Source organism: Stegostoma tigrinum, chromosome 46 (genome assembly GCF_030684315.1).
Source record: "Stegostoma tigrinum isolate sSteTig4 chromosome 46, sSteTig4.hap1, whole genome shotgun sequence".
Classification (NCBI taxonomy): Eukaryota; Metazoa; Chordata; class Chondrichthyes; order Orectolobiformes; family Stegostomatidae; genus Stegostoma; species Stegostoma tigrinum.
In genome coordinates, this window is record NC_081399.1 from 1904735 (window position 1) to 1928881 (window position 24147).

The 24147-nt window shown below is 49.0% G+C and overlaps 1 protein-coding gene across 1 annotated transcript in view; it reads left to right on the forward strand.

Annotated features, from left to right (window-relative positions):
- Positions 1-2948: 2948 nt before the first annotated feature.
- Positions 2949-24147, forward strand: part of LOC125449552 (beta-adrenergic receptor kinase 1-like) — a 30749-nt gene continuing 9550 nt past the window's right edge. Inside the window, exons 1-11 of the mRNA XM_059642771.1 lie at positions 2949-3122; positions 4138-4214; positions 4313-4386; positions 5446-5547; positions 5806-5880; positions 6531-6592; positions 6787-6838; positions 7452-7543; positions 11622-11721; positions 19540-19618; positions 21262-21389. Coding sequence (XP_059498754.1) covers positions 3037-3122; positions 4138-4214; positions 4313-4386; positions 5446-5547; positions 5806-5880; positions 6531-6592; positions 6787-6838; positions 7452-7543; positions 11622-11721; positions 19540-19618; positions 21262-21389 — 927 coding nt within the window. The 5' untranslated portion in view covers positions 2949-3036. The remainder of the gene's footprint in view (positions 3123-4137; positions 4215-4312; positions 4387-5445; positions 5548-5805; positions 5881-6530; positions 6593-6786; positions 6839-7451; positions 7544-11621; positions 11722-19539; positions 19619-21261; positions 21390-24147) is intronic.

Sequence of the window (24147 nt, forward strand, 5' to 3'; positions counted from 1 at the left end):
CCTGGCGTGGTTTGTTTGCATCCTGTGGAGGCATCAGTCAGGTGTGAATTGGGCTTTTTGTTAGTTTATTTGAATTTTTATGTTTAGTAGTGATTCCAGGAGGAGAGAGAGGTTTGATATTGGAGCAATCTCTCAAGCCAGCCATGATAAGACCCACACACAAACTCTCATACACTCGTGTGTTTACGCACTCCAGTAAATGAACAAGTCCTTTCCATGTTAGTCGTTCACAGAATGAAGCATCACAGATACCTGCCTCCAAGGTGTCTCAGGTGACTAACCTCATAGCCTAGGCTCCATCTCCCTGTTTTTCTCTGACCCTCTATTGTTCTCTGTCACACCTTTTTATTTTGGTCTATCCCCTTCTGTCTCTCTCCCTGTCTCCCCCTCTCCATGTCACACCTCTTTTTCTATCTTCCTGTGTTTCTTGCTCTCTATTTTCCTGTCTTTCTCCCTGTTTCTATTTCCCCTTCCCCCATTTTCCTTCATACTTTTTCAGGAATTCATTTAAAAGATAACTAATGAACCAAGTGACAATGCACTGTGGCAAAACAAGTCAGATTCTTGGAGGGAGACAAATGAATGAAATGTGAATTTGGTTAGGGGTCCAAGCCCTGTGACACCCGTTGGTAGTATATTTTCACACAGTAACATAAACACGTACACACCTGCACACACAGCACGTACACACTCAAACACACATTCAAATGAACATACGCTTAAGTTACACACTCCCTACTTTCTCCCTGCCCCTAGTTCTTTTCCACCTCACTGTTTCTCTCTCTTTCTCCACCTCCCAACCTTTTTCTGTTTCTCTCCTTTTTTCTAACTCACAGTCTTTCTCTCCCTTTGTCTGTCTCTCTCTGTTCTTCTTGCCATCTCACTTGTATTTCCCACACTCACTCTCTCCCGTCTCTTCCTTGACACGCTCTCTTCTCTCTCCGTCTCCCTCTTTCTTTCTCGCCCGTCTTCCTTACTATTTCTGTTTCTCTACTTCTTACCAGCTACCCATCTCTATGTTTATTTCTCTATCTCCCTGTCTCTATTCATTGATTCCTATCGTTGTAAATCCCTATTTCTCTCTCTATTTCTGATCCTCTACCTCTCTCTCCTTGTTTTTCTACGTCTCTCTGTATTTCTCCCCCTAACTTTATTTGTCTGTCCCTACTTCTGCTTCTCTATGTCTGTCTCTCTATATATTTCTGTTTCTCTATCTGTCTGATTATATCTCTCTCTCCCTGTTTCTCTACCTCCTCCCGTATTATTATCTCCTGCCCAGAATGCGGCTCCCTTCTCTCTCTCTCCCCCGGCCACCGTGGAATGTGGCTGGAACCGATTCGGGGTGTTAAATGTAAACCACAGCGCAACGTCCGCGCTTCAGTAACGTTCCTGGAGGCTGCGAACCGGAACCGTACATTAATTCATCCAGGGTAATCCTGTATCCTGTCCTCACCCCTCCCTCAACAAGCCCTCTCTCCCTTACTGTCCCTTACCTCATTCCCCATCTCTCACTCTGTTCCCTCACTCCCGGACCGTCCCCTCGCTCACTGTCCCTTCATTCATTCCCCATCTCTCACTCACTGCCCCCTCTCTCACTCTGTTCCCTCTCTCACTCACTGCCCCCTCTCTCACTCTGTTCCCTCTCTCACTCACTGCCCCCTCTCTCACTCTGTTCCCTCTCTCACTCACTGCCCCCTCTCTCACTCTGTTCCCTCTCTCGCTCACTGTCCCCTCTCTCACTGCCCCCTCTCTCACTCTGTTCCCTCTCTCATTCACTGTCCCCTCTCTCACTCACTGCCCCCTATCTCACTCTGTTCCCTCTCTCACTCACTGTCCCCTCTCTCACTGCCCCCTCTCTCACTCTGTTCCCTCTCTCATTCACTGTCCCCTCTCTCACTCACTGCCCCCTCTCTCACTCTGTTCCCTCTCTCACTCACTGCCCCCTCTCTCACTCTGTTCCCTCTCTCACTCTGTTCCCTCTCTCACTCACTGCCCCCTCTCTCTCTCACTGCCCCCTCTCTCACTCTGTTCCCTCTCTCACTCACTGCCCCCTCTGTCACTCACTGCCCCCTCTCTCACTCACTGTCCCCTCTCTCACTCTGTTCCCTCTCTCACTGCCCCCTCTCTCACTCGCTGTCCCCTCTCTCACTCACTGTCCCCTCTCTCACTCACTGTTCCCTCTCTCACTCACTGCCCCCTCTCTCACTGCCCCCTCTCTCACTCTGCCCCCTCTCTCACTCACTGTCCCCTCTCTCACTCACTGCCCCCTCTCTCACTCACTGTCCCCTCTCTCACTCACTGCCCCCTCTCTCACTCACTGTCCCCTCTCTCACTGCCCCCTCTCTCACTCACTGCCCCCTCTCTCACTCACTGCCCCCTCTCTCACTCTGTTCCCTCTCTCACTCACTGCCCCCTCTCTCACTCTGTTCCCTCTCTCACTCTGTTCCCTCTCTCACTCTGCCCCCTCTCTCACTCACTGTCCCCTCTCTCACTCACTGCCCCCTCTCTCACTCACTGTCCCCTCTCTCTCTCACTGCCCCCTCTCTCACTGCCCCCTCTCTCACTGCCCCCTCTCTCTCTCTGTCCCCTCTCTCACTCACTGCCCCCTCTCTCACTCACTGCCTCCTCTCTCACTCACTGTCCCCTCTCTCACTCACTGCCCCCTCTCTCACTGCCCCCTCTCTCACTCACTGTCCCCTCTCTCACTCACTGCCCCCTCTCTCACTCACTGCCTCCTCTCTCACTCACTGTCCCCTCTCTCACTCACTGCCCCCTCTCTCACTGCCCCCTCTCTCACTCACTGCCCCCTCTCTCACTCACTGCCCCCTCTCTCACTCACTGCCCTCTCTCTCACTCACTGCCCCCTCTCTCACTCACTGCCCCCTCTCTCACTCACTGTCCCCTCTCTCACTCACTGCCCCCTCTCTCACTCACTGCCCCCTCTCTCACTCACTGTCCCCGAACTCATTCACTGTCCCCTCTCTCACTCACTGTCCCCTCCCTCACTGACTCCTCCTCCTTCCGCCTCCCCTGTCGATGTCAGGAATCAAGGTGAACCACTTGATGGGGAGAGGTGAGTTCTCAGCACAGAACGTGGAGAGATTCACCCTTCCCAGCCGAAGGTAGGTTGGACCCTGAGAGAGGGAGACAGAGATGAAGGAATGGGAGGGAAAGAGAGAGAGAGTTTGTGGTGACGAGGAAGAGATAAGTTGAGATGGACACTGAGGGAGTTAGTAAAGAGAGGTGGGGACAGGAGGGAGAGAATAAAACAGTGGTCAGAAGTGAGGTGAGCACGTTGCGTAGGGAAAAGAATAGGCTGTTTGATGAGGTTTATGTGTGACGATGCTGATTCGATATATCCCTGTACGATGATATCTCTGTCTAACTGTTCCCTGGTCTGCCTGACTGCTCATGCACCTATACTTCTGTGTCGATACTCTTCCCCTGTGTGACTGTCCGACTGGTTTCTGTCTGCTCAGGTTGACCTAAAATCTAATCTCCCGAGGGCAGCATATCTCCACTCACTCCTCTGTCCCACTTTCTCCCTTTCATCTGCTCACCACCTTTCCATTCTCTCTCTCCACCATTTGTCTCACTTCTCTCTTTCCTCCCACTCTAACTCCTTTCACATTCTCTCTCACTCTGCTATTCCCATTGATTCCACTCGCTGCCCTCTCTCCCTGCCTCATTCGCTTACACTATCCCTCTCTATCTGCCTTTCCCCCAACCACTCTCTCTAATTCACAGTCTCACACTCACTCTCTCCCCTGTGGCTCACTTGCTCTCTCTCACATTCTTCCTCTTGTCTGTCTCTCTCACTGTTTCTTCACCCCCCAAATCTCACTCATTCTTACTCTCTCCCCGTGTGTCTCACTCATTTTCTTTTACCCTGTCTCTGACTCTCACTCTCTGTTCCAGTCTCTCTCTCCCCCAACCGCCACCCTTCCACCTCCCTCCCACACCCCATCTCTTACTCACACTTTCTCTCTCCTGGTCTCGGATTCACGTTCTCTCACATTCTGCCCCTGTCTCTTTCTCCCCGCCATCTCTGTCTGTCTCTCACACACTTGCTCCCGGTCTCTCTCACTGTCTCTTACTCACTCTCTCACTCACCTTCTCTCTCTCTCTCTGGTGCAGTGTACAGAGTGTGATGAGGGAATACCTGACTGATGCTGGTGAATTAACTATCAGAAAGATGATCAGCCAGAAACTAGGTGAGTGAGTGAACTGCACAACATCAGATTTGGGCCCATTACCCTGTGCTCTCTCTCTCTCACTGACTCTCGCTCTCTCCCTCTGTGTCTCAATCCAGGATATCTGTGCCTGAAAGAGTTCTGCTCACAGCATGTGCCACAGATGCTGGTTCTGTTTAATTTCTATGACCAGGTAAGAGAGAGTTTATCCAAGGACCCTTCTGAGTGCCCGCTCCCTCAGCACTGACCCTCCGACAGTGCCCGCTCCCTCAGCACTGACCCTCCGACAGTGCCCGCTCCCTCAGCACTGACCCACCGACAGTGCCCGCTCCCTCAGCACTGACCCTCCGTCAGTGCCCGCTCCCTCAGTACTGACCCTTCGACAGTGCCCACTCCCTCAGTACTGACCCTTTGACAGTGCGGTGCTCCCTCAGCACTGACCCTCCGACAGTACCCGCTCCCTCAGCACTGACCCTCCGACAGTGCCCGCTCCCTCAGTACTGACCCTTTGACAGTGCCCGCTCCCTCAATACTGACCCTCCAACAGTGCCCACTCCCTCAGCACTGACCATCCGACAGTGCCTGCTCCCACAGCACTGACTCTCTGACAGTGCCCGCTCCCTCAGCACTGACCCTCCGACAGTGCCCACTCCCTCAGCACTGACCCTCCGACAGTGCCCGTTCCCTCTGCACTGACCCTCCGACAGTGCCCATTCCCTCAGTACTGACCCTTTGACAGTGCCCGCTCCCTCAGCACTGACCCTCCGACGGTGCGGTGCTCCCTCAGCACTTACCCTCTGACGGTGCCTGCTCCCTCAGCACTGACCCTCCGATGGTGCCCGCTCCCTCAGCACTGACCCTCCGACAGTGCCCGCTCCCTCAGTACTGACCCTTCGACAGTGCCCACTCCCTCAGTACTGACCCTTTGACAGTGCGGTGCTCCCTCAGCACTGACCCTCTGTCAGTGCCTGCTCCCTCAGCACTGACCCTCCGACAGTGTGGGGCTCCCTCAGCACTGACCCTCCGACAGTGCCCGCTCCCTCAGCACTGACCCTCCGACAGTGTGGGGCTCCCTCAGCACTGACCCTCCGACAGTGCCCGCTCCCTCAGCACTGACTCTCTGACAGTGCCCGCTCCCTCAGCACTGACTCTCTGACAGTGTGGGGCTCCATCAGCACTGACCCAGTGACTGAGCCGTATTTCTGACTCTCTCTGTGAAGTGTCTCTGTTACGTCTCTCTCTCTCTGTGTAGATCCGAGCATATGAGAAGTTGGGCAGTGACGAAGCCCGCCGTCCACTTGCTCGGGGAATCTATCAGAGGTTTATCATGCCGGAGCTTCTCTCTTTCCCAGAGGTAACCATGCTCAATCGCTCACTCACACAGCTTTGATATCGCTTGTGTTTTTATCTGCACCTTCAATGTCTGTCTGTCTGTTTATCAACTGCATTTCTGTCTGCGCAGGGACTGTGTCTCATTCTGTCTCCCGTATACTCATAGTATTTCTGCCTGTGTTTATACTGTGTTCTGCCTGTAGAGTAGCTGTAAATCAGCCAAAGCATTGCCTGTGTCTCCGCTTGAGCATTGACTGTTCTTTTCTGCCGGTGTTTTTAGGCATTTACACAAAGTGTCATCAGTGAGATTCAGTATTGTCTTCACCAGCATCGGTATCCCCAAAATCTCTTTCAGGTCAGTCTCAATTTCCCTTTGCCGGCTGCGGGACAAAGCTGACTCCCTGCTTTCCCACCTGTTTCCCTCTTTGAGACAGCAAGAACCTATTTCTGAACAGCTGAAACATCAGCTTTCCTGCTCCTCTGATGTTGCCTGACCTGCTGTGTTCATCCAACTCCACACTGCGTTTTCCTTGCCGCGCCCACACCGTCTCCCTGCCTGCCTCCCGTCTCCCTGCCTGTCTCCCGTCTCCCTGCCCACCTCCCGTCTTCCTGCCCGCCTCCCATCTCCCTGCCCGTCTCCCGTCTGCCTGCCCATCGCCCGTCTCCCTGCCTGTCTCCCGTCTCCCTGCCTGTCTCCTGCCTGTCTCCCGTCTCCCTGCCTGCCTCCCATCTCCCTGCCCGCCTCCCGTCTCCCTGCCTGTCTCCCGTTTCCCTGCCTGTCTCCTGCCCGTCTCCCGTCTCCCTGCCTGTCTCCCGTCTCCCTGCCCGCCTCCCGTCTCCCTGCCCGCCTCCCGTCTCCCTGCCCGTCTCCCGTCTCCCTGCCTGTCTCCCGTCTCCCTGCCCGTCTGCTTATGTCGTTTTGTTCCTGGCACTGGGCCCCATCCCTCCCCGATTGCGTGATGCCAATCGACTCGTGACTCTCTTTCCCTCTTCCCTCCCTCACAGCCGCTCGTTTCAGATATCTGCCAGGCCCTCTCTCGACAGACCTTCAACCGGTTTCTGAACAGGTCAGTACGGCACGTGGCCTGAAGCATACCTGTCCCACCATCCCCTACCTTTCTCCTCCCTAATCTCGGGGCAGTGCCGGCGACACGGGCTCAGCTGCCAGTTGGCCATGGGTCTGCAAAAATACAATCTCTTTTGATCAGCCTGAGGGTCTCAACTCAACCAGACAGTGTATTAATTATTTCCTCTGCCACAGTAAATATTTCACCAGATTCTGCCAATGGAAAAATGTCCAACTGAGCATCCATGTGAGTAACATTTCACAACATAATTAATAAACTTTAACAGTTATTTCACTTAAAGTAAGTGTCTAAAATACACTGTTGTTGGAATCCTCATTGTATGGTTCTCACTGTCTCTCCCTCTCCACCTCCCCCTTTCTCTCCCTCTCTTTATCCATCCCTTCCCCCACCCATTCCTCCCTCTCCCACTTTCCCTTACTCCGATCTACCCCCTCCCTCACCTTCCCTCTCCCTCTCACCCTCCCTCTGTCGCCGTTACTCGCATCCACTCCCTCCCTCTCTCCCTTCACCCCTGTCCACACCCTTCCCTCCGTCTCTCTCTCTCTGTCTCGCTCCCTATCTTCCATACCCCTATCCATGCCCCTCTCTCTCATCCACCCATTCCTTCTCCCTCCCTCTCGCTCTCACCCCTCTCTCTCTCCCCCTCTCTCTTTCTCTCCCCCTTTCCCTATCCATCCCCTTCCCTCTCCCTTCCTCTCATCCTCTCTCTCTCTCCCTCCCTCCTACCCCACTTACACCTATCCATCCCACTCCCCACCCCCTCTGTCTCTGTCACCCTCTCTCCCTTACGCCTGTCCACCTCCTCCCTCTCTCTCTCTTTCCCTCTATCTCTGTCCAGCTGGGAGTCGATGATTTTCGGATCGAGGCTCCAATGCACCGACATTCCTTCGGCAAGAACTACAAATGTCAGAAGGTCGACACAGGCAAAATGTAACGTATCGATTCTGCCTCCCCACCCCCCACCCTGTCCACCTTCTGTGCCCACCCCCCTCCCCTCCCCTCTGTCCTCCCTCTCTCCCCTTCCCTCCCCTCTGTCCTCCCTCTCTCCCCTCCCCTCTGTCATCCCTCTCTCCCCTTCCCTGCCCTCCCCCCATCCCTTCCCCTCTGTCCTCCCTCTCTCCCCTCCCTCCTCCATCCCCTCCCCTCTGTCCTCCCTCTCGCCCCTTCCCTCCCCCATCCCCTCCCCTCTGTCCTCCCTCTCTCCCCTTCCTTCCCCTCCCTCCCCATTCCCTCCCCTCTGTCCTCCCTCTCTCCCCCACCCCCTCCCCTCTGTCCTCCCTCTCTCCTCCATCCCCCACCCCCTCCCCTCTGTCCCCCTCTCTCCCCTTCCCTCCCCTCCCCCCTCTGTCCTCCCTCTCCCCCATTTCTCCCCCCACCTCCCTCTGTCCCCTTCCCTTCCACCACACCCACCCCGCCTTACACTGAATCCTGGGATGACAGGACTGACAGAAGAGGAGCCTGGATCAGTCAGGACCATACTCACTAAAACATTAGGAGGGGGCTTTAGCAATTCTAACACAACCAGACAGACTCAATGCAGGAAAGATGTTCCCCATGACCAGGGAGGCCAGGAACAGGGGGTCACAGTCTGATGGTCTGGGGCAGGCCATTGGGAACTGAGCTGGGGAGAAATGTCTTCACCCAGAGAGTGAGAGAACCTGTGAAATGCTCTGTCACAGAAAGTGATGAAGACCAAAACATTAGATATTTTCAGGAATGAGCTCGATTTACATCTTAGGGCTAAAGGGATCAAAAGGGGAGGGAGCAGGATCAGGGATCAGGTTGGAATTGATGTGCCACGATCCTATGGAATGGAGAGGAATTTGTTAAGTGTGTACAGAAAATTTTCTGATTCAGTATGTGGATACATCTACTAAAGAAGGAGCAAAACTTAACCTTCCCTTGGGAAATAAGGCAGAGCAAGAGGTTGCAGTGTCTGTGGGGAAAGCATTTTAGGGCCAGTGACCATAATTCTATTAGTTTCAAAATACTGATGGAAAAGGATAAACCTGAGCTAAAAATTAAAGTTCCAAATTGAAGGAAGGCCAATGTTGACAGTAATAAACAGTAACTTTCAAAAGTTGATTCGGAGAGGCTATTCCAGATAGCTTCGGCAGATAAGATTAATGAGAATCCAAAGAGACTCTACAACTACATTAAGGACAAAAGAATTACTAATTCCCTTAAAGATCAACAAGGCAGTCTGTGTGGAACTGCAGGAGATGGTGACATGCTAACTGAGTACTTCGCTTTAGTATTTCACTGTAGCAAAGGATACAGAAGCTGGAGAACCTGACGAAATAAATAGCACTATCTTGAAGTGTCCGTATTACAGAGGATGTCTTAAAATGTATAAAGGTAGATAAATCCCTGGGACCTGATCAGTTCATACCCTAGAACTCTGTGGGAAGCTAGGGAAGTGATTGCTGGGCTCCTTGCTGCGATATTTCAGGTGAGGTGCTGGAAGACTGAAGGGTGGCCATTGCGCTGCCATTATTAAAGAAAGGGGAACTATAAACCAGTGAGCCTGACGTCAGTGGTGGGTAAGTTTTTGGAGGGGTTCCCAAAGAACAGGATTTATATTTTTTTGGAAAGGCAAGGACTCATTAGGGATGGCGCTGTGCGTGGGAAACTGCGTCTCACTGACCTTTTTTTTGACGTCACATAGAGAATTGATGCAGGCGGAGGGGTGGATGTGATCGATATGGACTTCAGTAAAGCAGTGCATGGTAAACCGGTTATTGAGGTTAGAGCACATGGAATGCAGGGAGAGCTAGTGATTTGGAACTGGCTCGACGGTAAGACACAGGGTTGGGGGAGATGGTGGGGGGTTTGGTGCAGGGGGTTGCTTTCCAGGCCTGTGACCAGTGGTGTGCCAAAAGGATCAATATTAGATCCATTGCTTTTTGTCATTTATATTAATAATCTGGATGTGGACATAGGAGCAGTGGTTAATAAGTTTGCAGATGATTCCAAAATTGGTGGTGTAATCAACAGTGAGGAAGGTTCCCTCAGAGCACGACAGGACCTTGATCAGATGGACTAATGGGCCGAGGAGAACCAGGTGGGAGTGTAATTCAGATCAATGTGAGGTGCTGCGTTTTGGAAAGGCACATCAGGGCAGGACTTACACACTTCATGGTAAGGTCCTGGGGGAGTGTTGCTGAACAAAGAGACCTTGGAACGCAGGGTCATAGCTCCCTGAAAGTGGAGTCACAGGTACACAGGATAATGAGGGAGGTTTTTGGGACACTTGCCTTTATTGGTCAATGCATTGAGTATAGGGAGCTGGGAGGGGCATGTTGCGGCTGTACAGGACATTGGTCAGGGCCACTTTTGGAATACTGTGTGCAATCCTGGTTTCCCTGCTGTAGGAAGGATGTTGTGAAACTTGAAAGGATTCGGAAAAGATTTACAAAGATGTTGCCAGGGTTTGAGCTACAGGGAGAGGCTGAATAGGCTGGGGCTATTTTCCCTGGAGCTGAGGGGTGACCTTATAGAGGTTTATAAATGCTGAAGGGCATGGAGAGGGTGAATAGACAAGGTCTTTTCCCCGCAGGGGCAGGGGGAGTCCAAAACTAGAGGGGCATTGGTTTAAGGTGAGAGAGGAAAGATTTAAAAGGGACCTGAGGGTGGTGCGTGTACGGAATGAGCTGCCAGAGGAAGTGGTGGGGGCTGGTACAGTTACAGCATTTAAAAGGCATCTGGATGGGGACATGAATAGGAAGGGTTTAGAGGGATATGGACCAAATGCTGGCCAATGGGACTAGAGTAATTTCGGATATTGGGTCAGCATGGATGAGTTGGGCTGAAGGGTCTGTTTCCATGCTGTACAGCTCTATGAATGGTGGTGCAAGCTCAAAGGGCCGAATGGCCTACTCCTGCTCCTAGATACAAGTTTGTATGTTCTCAGCTGACAGTTCTCCATCTCTCTCACCCTGCCTGTTTCTCTGTCTCCCCCCCTCCCTGTCCATGTTCCTGTCTGTCTCTCCCTCTCTCTGTCTGTCTTTCTCTGTGTCCCTCTCCCTGTCCATGTCTCTGTCTGTCTCCCTCTCTCTGTCTGTCTCACCCTGCCTTTCTGTCTCCCTCTCCCTGTCAATGTCTCTGTCTCTCTATCTCTGTCTGTCTCCCTCTCTCTGTCTGTCTCACCCTGCCTTTCTGTCTCCCTCTCCCTGTCAATGTCTCTGTCTCTCTATCTCTGTCTGTCTCCCTCTCTCTGTCTGTCTCACCCTGCCTTTCTGTCTCCCTCTCCCTGTCAATGTTTCTGTCTCTCTATCTCTGTCTCCCTCTCTCTGTCTGTCTCACCCTGCCTTTCTGTCTCCCTCTCCCTGTCAATGTCTCTGTCTCTCTATCTCTGTCTGTCTCCCTCTATCTGTCTGTCTCACCCTGCCTTTCTGTCTCCCTCTCCCTGTCAATGTCTCTGTCTCTCTATCTCTGTCTGTCTCCCTCTCTCTGTCTGTCTCACCCTGCCTTTCTGTCTCCCTCTCCCTGTCAATGTCTCTGTCTCTCTATCTCTGTCTGTCTCCCTCTCTCTCTGCCTCTCCCTGTCCATGTCTCTCCCTGTCCATGTCTCTCCCTGTCCATGCCTCTCACTGTCCATGCCTCTCACTGTCTGTCTGTCTGTCTCTCTCCCTATCTCTGTATTTTTCTTTCTCTCTCTCTCTCTCCCCGTCTCTCTGTCTCTTTGCCAATACAACTCTGTCTCCTTCTCTTCTATCTCACGTTCTCTTGTCTCCCTGTATCACTCTCTCTGTCTCTCTCTAATCTCACCCCCCATCTCCCTCTCTCTCTCTCTCCATCACCCTCTCTCTCCGTCTCCCTCTCTCTGTCTACTTTTCTCTCTTCCTATCCCTGTCATTCTCTCCCTCTTCCTCTCTTCTCTCACTGTCTCCATTTCTCTCTTTCGCTCTCTATCTCTCTCTACACGCGCACCCCACCAACCCCCCCCCCCCCCCACCGTCTCTCGCTCTTTCTGTCTCTGCCTCTGTCTCCCCCACCCCTCCGACAGTTACAGGATGAAGTGTTACAGTAAGAAATACCTGAAGCTGAAGGGTGCTGCTGGCCTTGCTCTCAATGAGCAGAAGGTTCTGACTATTCTCAGTGAAGAGGTGAGTGAGTGAGAAAGACAGCTCCCAGCACTGAGCCATTGTGCTCCAGGGGAGCAGAGGTATCAAGGCAGGGAGAGAGACAGAGAGACACATACAAGGAGATACAGAGACACTCACGCACAGATAAATACACACACACACACACACACACACACACAGATAAATACACACACACACGCACACACACACACACACATGCACACACAGATAAATACACACACACACACACACACACACACACACACACAGATAAATACACATACACACACAGATAAATACACAGACACAGACACACACAGAGATAAATACACACACACACACAGATAAATACACACACACACAGATAAATACACACACACAGATAAATACACAGACACAGACACACACAGAGATAAATACACACACACACACACACACACACACACACACAGATAAATACACACACACACACAGATAAATACACATACACACACAGATAAATACACAGACACAGACACACACAGAGATAAATACACACACACACACACACACACACAGATAAATACACACACACACACACAGATAAATACACATGCACACACAGATAAATATACACACACACACACACAGATAAATACACATACACACACAGATAAATACACAGACACACACAGAGATAAATACACACACACACAGATAAATACACACACACACACACACAGATAAATACACACACACACACGCACACACAGATAAATACACACACACAGATAAATACACACACACACACAGATAAATACACACACACAAAAATAAATACACATACACACACACACACACAGATAAATACACACACACACACACACACACACAGATAGAGACATACACACACTGACACAGATAGATACATACACACACACACACACACAGGTACACACAGAGACACACACACACAGATAAATACACACGCACACACAGATAAATACACATACACACACAGATAAATGCACACACACACACAGAGATAAATACACACACACACACAGAGATAAATACACATACACACACACACACAGATAGAGACATACACACACTGACACAGATAGAGACATACACACACTGACACAGATAGGTACATACACACACACACAGATAGATACATACACACACAGGTACACACACAGACACACACTCACACAGATAAATACACATACACACACAGATAAATACACACACACAGACACACAGAGATAAATACACACACACACACACACAGATAAATACACATACACACACAGATAAATACACATACACACACAGATAAATACACATACACACACACACACACAGATAAATACACATACACACACACACACAGATAAATACACACACACACACACACACAGATAAATACACACACACACACAGACACAGATAAATACACACACACACACACAGATAAATACACACACACACACACACACACACAGATAAATACACATACACACACACACAGAGATAAATACACACACACACACACACAGAGATAAATACACACACACACACACACACACACACAGATAAATACACATACACACACACACAGATAAATACACACACACACTCACACAGATAAATACACACACACACTCACACAGATAAATACACACACACACTCACACAGATAAATACACACACACAGACACAGATGAATACACACACACACACACGCAGATAAATACACACACACACAGATAAATACACACACACACACACACACAGAGATAAATACACACACACAAAAATAAATACACATACACACACACACACAGAGATAAATACACACACACACACAGAGATAAATACACACACACACACACACAGATAAATACACACACACACACAGATAAATACACATACACACACACACACACACACACAGATAGAGACATACACACACTGACACAGATAGATACATACACACACTGACACAGATAGATACATACACACACACGCACAGATAGATACATACACACACAGACACACACACACACAGATAAATACACACACACACAGATAAATACACATACACACACAGATAAATGCACACACACACAGAGATAAATACACACACACACACACACACACACACAGAGATAAATACACATACACACACACACACACACAGAGATAAATACACATACACACACACACACAGATAAATACACATACACACACACACAGATAGAGACATACACACACTGACACAGATAGAGACATACACACACTGACACAGATAGGTACATACACACACACACAGATAGATACATACACACACAGGTACACACACACACACACACACAGATAAATACACACACACACAGTTAAATACACATACACACACACACAGATAAATACACATACACACACACACACAGATAAATACACACACACACAAATACACATACACACACACACACACAGATAAATACACATACACACATACAGAGATAAATACACACACACACACACACAGATAAATACACACACACACAGACACAGATAAATACACACACACACAGGTAAATACACACACACACACAGATAGATACATACACACACACACACACACAGATAGAGACAGACACACACACACTGACACAGATAGATACACACACACAGATAGGTACATACACACACAGGTACACACACAGACACACACACACACACACAGATAAATACACACACACAGAGACACAGATAAATACACACACACACACACAGAGACACAGATAAATACACACACACACAGATAGATACATACACACAGACACAGATAGAGACATACACACACACACAGATAGAGACATACGCACACACACAGATAGATACATACACACACAGGTACACACACACACACACACAGGTACACACAGACACACACACGCACACAATCTCTCTCACACACACACACACACACACACACACACACACGGCCACACACAGATAGATAAATACACACGCAGGTACACACATACACACACGGACACACACAGATAGATACATACACACACAGGTACACACACACGGCCACACACACACAGACACACACACGGACACACACAGATAGATATATACACACACAGGTACACACACAGATAGATATATACACACACACAGGTACACACATACACACACAGATAGATACATACATACACAGGTACACACAGACACACACAGATAGATATAAACACACACAGGTACACACACAGACACACACACACAAATAAATACACATACACACACAGATAAATACACACATACACACACAGATAAATACACATACACACACACACAGAGATAAATACACACACAAACACACATAAATACACATACACACACACACACAGATAAATACACATACACACACACACACAAATACACATATACACACACACACACACACACACAGACAAACACAGATAAATACACACACACACACGCAGATAAATACACACACACACACACACACAGATAAATACACATACACACACACACAGAGATAAATACACACACACACAGATAAATACACACACACACACAGACACAGATAAATACACACACACACACAGATAAATACACACACACAGATAAATACACACACACACAGAGATAAATACACACACACAAAAATAAATACACACACAGAGATAAATACACACACACACACAGAGATAAATACACACACACACACACACACACACACAGATAAATACACACACACACACACAGATAAATACACATACACACACACACACACACAGATAGAGACATACACACACTGACACAGATAGATACATACACACACACGCACAGATAGATACATACACACACAGGTACACACACAGACACACACACACACAGATAAATACACACACACACAGATAAATACACATACACACAGAGATAAATACACACGCACACACACAGAGATAAATACACACGCACACACACAGAGATAAATACACATACACACACACACACACACAGATAAATACACATACACACACACACACAGATAGAGACATACACACACTGACACAGATAGAGACATACACACACTGACACAGATAGGTACATACACACACACACAGATAGATACATACACACACAGGTACACACACAGACACACACACACACACACACAGATAAATACACACACACACAGTTAAATACACATACACAGATAAATACACATACACACACACAGAGATAAATACACACACACACACACAGATAAATACACACACACACACACACAAATACACATACACACACACACAGATAAATACACATACACACATACAGAGATAAATACACACACACACACGCAGATAAATACACACACACACACACACACACACAGACACAGATAAATACACACACACAGATAAATACACACACACACACAGATAGATACATACACACACACACACACACACAGATAGAGACAGACACACACACACTGACACAGATAGATACACACACACAGATAGGTACATACACACACAGACACACACACACACAGATAAATACACACACACACACACACACAAATACACACACACACACAGATAAATACACATACACACACAGAGACACAGATAAATACACACACTCACAGATAGATACATACACACACACAGATAGAGACATACACACACACAGATAGAGACATACGCACACACACAGATAGATACATACGCACACACACAGATAGATACATACACACACAGGTACACACACACACACACACACAGGTACACACAGACACACACGCACACAATCTCTCTCTCTCACACACACACACACACACACACACACACACGGCCACACACAGATAGATAAATACACACGCAGGTACACACATACACACACGGACACACACAGATAGATACATACACACACAGGTACACACACACGGCCACACACACACAGACACACACACGGACACACACAGATAGATATATACACACACAGGTACACACATACACACACAGATAGATATATACACACACACACACAGGTACACACATACACACACAGATAGATACATACACACACATGTACACACAGACACACACAGATAGATATATACACACACAGGTACACACATACACACACGGACACACACAGATAGATACATACACACACAGACACATACACACACAGACACATACACACACAGATAGATATATACACACACACAGGTACACACACACACAGAAACACAGATAGATACATACACACACAGACACATACACACATAGACACATACACACACAGATACATACACATACAGATAGATATATACACACACAAGTACACACACACACACAGACATAGATAGATACATACACACACAGATAGATACATACACAGATACATACACACACAGATACATACACACACAGATAGATATACACACACACACACAGATACAGATAGATACATACACACAGATAAACACACACTGACACAGATAGACATACACACGTATAGATGCACACACACAAAGATAGATACATACACACAGTTAGTTGCACACATGCACACACACTTGCACAGATAAACACACACACTCATATACATACAGACACTTACAGATATTCACACACGCACTGATAGATACACACACACTTACAGACATACAGATACTCACTCACACACGCACTGATAGATACACACACACTTACAGACATACAGATACTCACACACACACACTGATAGATACACACACACTTACAGGCATACAGATACTCACACACACACACTGATAGATACACACACACTTACAGACATACAGATACTCACACACACACACTGATAGATACACACACACTTACATACAGATACACACACACTTACAGACATACAGATACTCACACACACGCACTGATAGATACACACACTTACAGACATACAGATACTCACACCCACACACGCACTGATAGATACACACACACTTACAGACATACAGATACTCACACACACGCACTGATAGATACACACACACTTACAGACATACAGCTACTCTCACACACACACACACACAGATAAATACACATACATACACACACACACACACACACACACACACACGGACACAGATAGATACATACACACACAGATAAACACACACTGACACAGATAGACATACACACATATAGATGCACACACACAAAGATAGATACATACACACAGATAGTTGCACACATGCACACACACTTGCACAGATAAACACACACACTCATATACATACAGACACTTACAGATATTCACACACGCACTGATAGATACACACACACTTACAGACATGCAGATACTCACTCACACATGCACTGATAGATACACACACACTTACAGACATACAAATACTCACACACACACACGCACTGATAGATACACACACGCTTACAGACATACAGATACACACACGCACTGATAGATACACACACACTTACAGACATACAGATACTCACACACACACACGCACTGATAGATACACACACACAGACATACAAATACTCACACACACACACGCACTGATAGATACACACACACTTACAGACATACAGATACACACACGCACTGATAGATACACACACACTTACAGACATACAGATACTCACACACACGCACGCACTGATAGATTCACACACACACTGATAGATACACACACACTTACAGACATACAGATACTCACTCACACACGCACTGATAGATATACACACACTTACAGACATACAGATACTCACACACACACACGCACTGATTGATACACACACACTTACAGACATACAGATACTCACACACACACACACACACACACACGAGCACTGTTAGATACACACACACACACACAGATAGATACACTTGCACGTGCACACACAGATAGATATACACATACAGAATGATACACACACACAGATACACTCACTCGCACTCACTCACCGTCTACAACCTGCCCTGACTGGCATTGAGTGTGATGACCTGTTAGGATCGGGTATACACCCCCAGGGTCAGTTAGTGACCAGGCTCGGACAAACGGGTACGGGGGAAAGGCCCATCAGGGTCTCTAATAGCCTAACGAGGAAGCAATCTGCCACCCTGACCCAGTCAGGGACTCAGTGTGACTCCAGACCCAGAGCGATGGGCATCATACCTACAGGCAATTAGGGATGGAAGGTATTGTCTCTGGGTGAAGGCAGCTCAGGGAATAAGACTCAGAAATCCGCATTAAAGAAGAAGCAGAAACTGCCCCAATTCAGTCTCATTTTCCCCAACCCAGCTCCGCGGTGCAGAGCACACTGATTGGGAATATGCAGAGGGGGCAGGTTCAAAATGTAACCCTGTAGCACCAAGGAGAACTGGCAGTCATACAGGATGGAAGCAGGCCTTTTGGGCCATTCAGTCCACACTGACCCTTCAAAGAGCATCCCACCTGGACCCATTCCATTCCTGTAAGCCTGCAGTTTCCATGGTTAACCCACAGAGCCTGCAGGTCCATGGGCGTTAGGAGCAGTTTAGCATGGCCAATCCACCCTAACCTGGAGTGTTCGGAGGAAACTCATGCAGACACAGGGAGAATGTACAAACTCCATACAGACAGAAGAGTTGAACCTGGGTCCCTGGCTCTCTGAGGCAGCAGTGCTAACCACTGAACAGCAAAGACAGCAGTCTTGCACAGTACACAACAGCAATTTCCACAGGCCTGTCCATGTTAATATCTGTCGCTGTCTCACATTCTCACACTCTCTCTGCCCCTGTTTGTTGCAGGACTGCCCATTCATTGTACAAATGACATATACTTTCCAAACAGATGACATGCTCTATTACATCCTGGACTACACTGCAGGTAAGATAAAGGACACATTCACAGTGGGAATGTCAAAGGCTCAAGGTCAGTATTGCAAACAACACAAATATGAAATGTTCAGACAGGGAGACACCAGTCAGTGTACGGATATCTCTCTGAGAGGCAGATGGGGGGTACTGAGAGACACCAGTCAGTGTACAGATATCTCCCTGAGAGAGAGAGAGAGGGGGTACTGAGAGACACCAGTCAGTGTACAGATATCTCTCTGAGAGGGAGAGGGGGGTTACTGAGAGACACCAGTCAGTGTACAGATATCTCCCTGAGAGAGAGAGAGAGGGGGTACTGAGAGACACCAGTCAGTGTACAGATATCTCCCTGAGAGAGAGAGGGGGTGTTACTGAGGGACACCAGTCAGTGTACAGATATCTCCCTGAGAGAGAGAGAGAGGGGACTGAGAGACACCAGTCAATGTACAGATATCTCCCTGAGAGAGAGAGAGAGAGAGGCGGGGGGAGACTGAGAGACACCAGTCAGTGTACAGATATCTCCCAGAGAGAAAGAGAGAGAGGGGACTGAGAGACACCAGTCAGTGTACAGATATCTCCCTGAGAGAGAGAGCGGGGACTGAGAGACACCAGTCAGTGTACAGATATCTCCCTGAGAGAGAGCGGGGGAACTGAGAGATACTAGTCAGTGTACAGATATCTCCCTGAGAGAGAGAGCAGGGGGGAGCTCAGAGACACCAGTCCATGTACAGATATCTCCCTGAGAGAGAGAGAGAGGGGGGACTGAGAGACACCAGTCAGTGTATAGATATCTCCTTGAGAGAGAGAGAGAGAGAGAAGGGGTACTGAGAGACTCCAGTCAGTGTACAGATATCTGCCTGAGAGAGAGATACAGAGGGGGGACTGAGAGACACCAGTCAGTGTACAGATATCTCCCTGAGAGAGAGGGGGGGGACTGAGAGACACCAGTCAGTGTACAGATATCTCCCTGAGAGAGAGAGAGGGGGGACTGAGAGACACCAGTCAGTGTACAGATATCTCCCTGAGAGAGAGAGGGAGAGAGAGAGAGGACTGAGAGACACGAGTCAGTGTACAGATATCTCCCTGAGAGAGAGAGGGGGGACTGAGAGACACCAGTCAGTGTACAGATATCTCCCTGAGAGAGAGAGGGGCGACTGAGAGACACCAGTCATGGTACAGATATCTCCCTGAGAGAGAGAGAGAGGGGATGTGAGAGACACCAGTCAGTGTACAGATATCTCCCTGAGAGAGAGAGGGGCGACTGAGAGACACCAGTCATGGTACAGATATCTCCCTGAAAGAGAGAGGGGGGACTGAGAGACACCAATCAGTGTACAGGTATCTCCCTGAGAGAGAGAGGAGGGACTGAGAGACACCAGTCATGGTACAGATATCTCCCTGAGAGAGAGAGAGAGAGAGAGGGGACTGAGAGACACCAGTCATGGTACAGATATCTCCCTGAGAGAGAGAGAGGGGACTGAGAGACACCAGTCGGTGTACAGATATCTCCCTGAGAGAGAGGGGAGTGAGAGACACCAGTCAGTGTACAGATACCTCCCTGAGAGAGAGAGACGGGGTACTGAGAGACACCAGTCAGTGTACAGATACCTGTGCTTGAGTGTGTGACTTAATGATCTGCATGTTTTCTGAGATTAGGTGGTGACCTGCAAACTCTGACCAAAGACAATCATTTGTTGGAAACAGAAGCTCGGTTTTACACCGCAGAGATCATTCTGGGATTGGAGCATATGCACAAACACTCCATCGTTTACAGAGACCTGAAGGTAGGCCAAGGTCCAAGCCAAATTTTCTCAGGTAGGATAGTCAGGGGCACATGGGAATTTTCCTGAGTGGGAAAGGAAAATTATCAGACAGTTAGTACTGAGGGAGCGGGCACTGTCGGAGGCTCAGCGCTGAGGGAGTGGACACTGTCAGAGGGTCAGTGCTGAGGGAGTGGGCACTGTCGGAGGGTCAGTGCTGAGGGAGTGGGCACTGTCGGAGGGTCAGTGCTGAGGGAGCGGCCACTGTCGGAGGGTAGTGCTGAGGGAGCGGGCCCTGTCGGAGGGTCAGTGCTGAGGGAGCGCCGCACTGTCGGAGGGTCAGTGCTGAGGGAGTGGGCACTGTCGGAGGGTCAGTGCTGAGGGAGCGGCCACTGTCGGAGGGTAGTGCTGAGGGAGCGGGCCCTGTCGGAGGGTCAGTGCTGAGGGAGCGCCGCACTGTCGGAGGGTCAGTGCTGAGGGAATGCCGCACTGCCGGAGGAAGTGACCACGGGAGCCGATGTGGGTAGTGTAGTTAATGTAAATTAAATGCATTTGTGTTAATCACAGTCTAAGTCTGTGAGTAATACACATATTTGTCTGGGGGGGTATGTAAGCCTGTGGGTAATACACAGATTTGTCTGGGAGGGGTGTGTGTAAGTCTGTGGGTAATACACAGATTTGTCTGGCGGGAGTATGTAAGTCTGTGGGTAATTCACAGATTTGTCTGGGGGGTTGTGTGTAAGCCTGTGGGTAATATACAGATTTGTCTGGGAGGGGTATGTAAGCCTGTGGGTGATACACAGATTTGTCTCGGGGGGTGTGTAAGTCTGTGGGTAATACACAGATTTGTCTGGGGGGGGTGTGTGTAAGCCTGTGGGTAATACACAGATTTGTCTGGGGGGGTGGCGTGTGTAAGCCTGTGGGTAATACACATATTTGTCTTGGGTGGGGGGTGTGTAAGTCTGTGGGTAATACACAGATTTGTCTCGGGGGGTGTGTGTGTAAGCCTGTGGGTAATACACAGATTTGTCTGGGGGGGTGGTGTGTGTGTAAGTCTGTGGGTAATACACAGATTTGTCTGGTGGGGAGGTGTGTAAGCTTGTGGGTAATACACAGATTTGTCTGGGCGGGGTGTGTGTATAAGCCTGTGGGTGATACACAGATTTGTCTGGGCGTGGGGGGGGTAGGGTGACCGAGAACGGGAGGGTGTAAGGTTACAGGAGGATAAAAACAGGTTGGTAAGATGGACAGACAGAGTGTAACTGTGGGGAATGGGAGGTGATATACTTTGGGAGAAGGGACTAGAGAGAACCCAGTGAATGACAGGACACTGGGAGCTCACAGAGACAGAGGGATCTTGGGGTGTTCGCCTACAGATTCCAGGGGGTGGTACAGGAATTTACTCGGGTCGTTATGAAGACAATTTTGTTTTTTATTCATTTTATGGGTGTCAGGCTGGGCCCAGCATTTATTGCCCCGTCCCTAGTTGCCCCCCTTGAGAAGGTGGGGTGAGCTGCCTTGAACCTCTACAGTCTTAGTGCTGTGGGTTGACCCACAGCGTCCCTTAAGGAGGGAATGCCAGGAATTCTGACCCAGTGACACTGAAGGAACAGGGGTATATTTCCGAGTCAGGATGGGGGGGGTGGCTCGGAGGGGAACTTGCAGGGGGTGGGGGTCCCATGTACCTGCTGCCCCTTGTCCTTCTGGATGGAAGTGGGTCGTGGGTTTGGAAGGTGCTGCCTGAGGGTCTTTGGTGAGTCTCTGCAGAGCATCTTGTAGATGGTACACACTGCTGCGACTGAGCGTCGGTAGGGGGAGGGAGTGGGATGTTTGTGGATGTGGTGCCAATCGAGCGGGGGCTGCTTTGTCCTGGATGGTGTCGAGCTCCTTGAGTGTTGTTGGAGCTGCCCCCATCCAGGGGCAAGTGGGGAGTATCCCATCACCCTCCTGCCTTGTGCCTTGTAGATGGGGAGACAAGGACGGGAGTTACTTGCTGCAGGATTCCCAGCCTCTGACCTGCTCTTGTAGCCGCTGTGTTTATGTGGTGGGTCCAGTTGAGTTTCTGGTCAATGGTAACCCCCAGGATGGGGGTAGTAGGGGATCCTGTGATGGTAACCCCCAGGATGTGGGTAGTGGAGGATCCAGTGATGGTAACACCGTTGAATGTAAAGGGACGATGGTGAGATTGTCTCTTAGTGGTGATGGGCACAGCCTGGCATTTGTGTGGTGTGAATGTCACTTGCCACTTGTCAGCCCGAGCCTGGGTATTGTCCAGATCTTGTTGCATGTGAACACGGGCTGCTTCAGTACCTGAGGAGTTGCAAATGGTGCTGAACCTTGTGCGATCATCGGCAAACATCCCCACCTCTGACCTTATGATGGAGGGAAGGTCATTAATGAAGGTGGTTGGGCCTCGGACACTACCCTGAGGAACTCCTACAGAGATGTCCTGGAGCTGAGATGATTGACCTCCCACAACCACCAGCATCTCCCTTTCTGTCAGGAATGACTCCAACCACCGGGAGAATGTGCAAATCTCTTAGCTCCGTCTATCAGTTGCTGATTTCGCTATTTGGTGTGCAAGTAATCCTGTTTGGGTGCTTCATCAAGTTAATACCTCACCTTCAGGTATGGCCTGGTGCTGCTCCTGGCGTGCCCTCCTACACTCTCCAATGAACCAGGGTTGATCCCGTGGCTTGATGGTAATGGTTGAGTGCGGGATATGCCAGACCGTGAGGTTACAGATTGTGCTGGAATACAATCGTGCTGCTGTTGATGGCCC